A 1,807-nucleotide genomic window follows, 5' to 3' on the forward strand; every position below is an offset into this window, starting at 1 on the left:
TCAAAGGCTTCACGCTGATGGTGCTCTGAGTGAGAGTGGCACTCAGGTCAGCATGATTTGCTCCATCAAATCTAATTACTTATTTTAGGTTTTCACGCATTTTCAGAGCCACAGCTGCAGCCTGCAGGGACTCTGAGACTCCTGCATTATAAAGCAGAGCATGCTGCTGTGTGTGCTTTCACCTCCACAGTGATGAATCAGCTCAACGTGGCCTCTAATAAAACTGTAAATAGCATCCACATGATGGAAATCAGCTTTAAAGGACTGATTCCATGTTCTCAAAAAGTCCACACCTCGCTTTCTTTTCCTGCAGAAGTTCAGAAAGTGAAGCTGAACTGAATGAGAATGAAGGAGGAGACGGGCAGCGGTGAAATATTAAAGAGGGAAGGAGGAGAAAGTTTAGCTGTGCACCATCAGCAAACCCTCCACTGTCCATCGCAGGTTACAAAGCATCACAACGCACATGCTCCCAGAAAGCACCAATGAATGTTACTGACCCTTTCTGTGTACGCGGCGAGCTGCAGGGTTCATTCTTGCTCCTGTTTTAGGATTTCAGGTCATTTCTGCAGCTATGCAGATGATGCTGTGTTTCAGTGCACAGCCCGGTGTCGTCGACGTCGTTGGTTATTGTCGTTGTAACTTAACCTTCTCTCTGAAGCTGCAGGGTAGAATAATAAGAGGTTAGTGTTCTTCACATTCCTGTTTCTGCTGTTTGTCTCTGCAGGCATTTCAGACGCTGACCTCGTGACTCAAAGATGATCATCTCCTCTGGACCGAGAAGGAGAATCAGCTTCTGAAGCCACCAAACATTTCTCACCCCAACATGGCAGACGACCTCTACAGCAGCACCTTCTCTGCTTCGGAATCAGACTTCTCCTCATCGTCTTCGTCCTCAGCTTCAGCCGCCTTCCTCACACTCGAGCAAAGGGCGGCCTTCATTTTCGTCCTCATCCTCTTCATCTTCTTGGGCCTCCTGATCGTCCGTTGTTTCCGTATCCTCCTGGACCCGTATCGGAGCATGCCCTCCTCCACCTGGACCGACTACATGGAGAAGGACACCTTTGATTATCGGATTTCCTGACAGGCAGCCTGAGAGGCAGCAACCCTGACAAACGACAGTTAAACTGAGGCGACAATCACGCTAAGAAGGTGAAGCACAAACACAGGTGCACATTTTCCCACAAGGCGGAGAGAAACCAGACGACAGGCCACAGGGTTAAATATGCCTCTGTGACACTTTGTTGGTGTATAAAGTTTATTTATTCTACAGAAAGTTGGTGAAAAGTTCGAGCAGAAAAGGCGAGCTCCAAGTTTAATAAAAACACGACTTTCCAAATCGCTGAATAACTTTGATGATGTGAGCAGCTGTGGTTTGCTTCCACAGCCACTTTAGTCTGATGTTAGGCCTCTTACCTGGTACTGCTGAGGCGTTGTTGTTATATATGAAGTGTGGCAGGTGGGAAAAGGAAACGTGCGCTCTGTGTTTCTATAGCTTCCGGTCTGATTGTCGCCTCAGTCTGCCCGGCAGGCAGCACATCTGGGTAAAAATCTGCATTTGTCTCAAATCAATCAGTGTAATTGGAAATGTGTGAAAGTATTGAAGAAATGCAAAGTCCTCAGATATGAACAAACAGCTCATGCAGATCAATTTGCACGTTTGGAGTTCTGATTGGTTTGAGATGTGCAGGTGCCATTTTTGCTCAGAAGCCACCAACGTTTAGAAATCCCTGCGCTCCGAGTGTTACAGGTGACGGATTTCTACAAGCAGCGAGCTGCCTGCCGGGCAGCGTGTCAGGGCTGCCGTCTC

General features: G+C 47.7%; 1 protein-coding gene across 1 annotated transcript; it reads left to right on the top strand.

Annotated features, from left to right (window-relative positions):
* Positions 1-823: 823 nt before the first annotated feature.
* Positions 824-1,081, top strand: LOC309698319 (uncharacterized protein; the record flags this gene model as incomplete). Its single annotated transcript, XM_082520647.1, has 1 exon — positions 824-1,081. The coding sequence occupies one exon, from the start codon at positions 824-826 to the stop codon at positions 1,079-1,081; it is 258 nt and encodes an 85-aa protein (XP_082376773.1).
* Positions 1,082-1,807: the final 726 nt, after the last annotated feature.

The sequence above is a fragment of the Aulonocara stuartgranti genome (genome assembly GCF_965226115.1).
Source record: "Aulonocara stuartgranti genome assembly, chromosome: 22".
Taxonomy (NCBI): Eukaryota; Metazoa; Chordata; class Actinopteri; order Cichliformes; family Cichlidae; genus Aulonocara; species Aulonocara stuartgranti.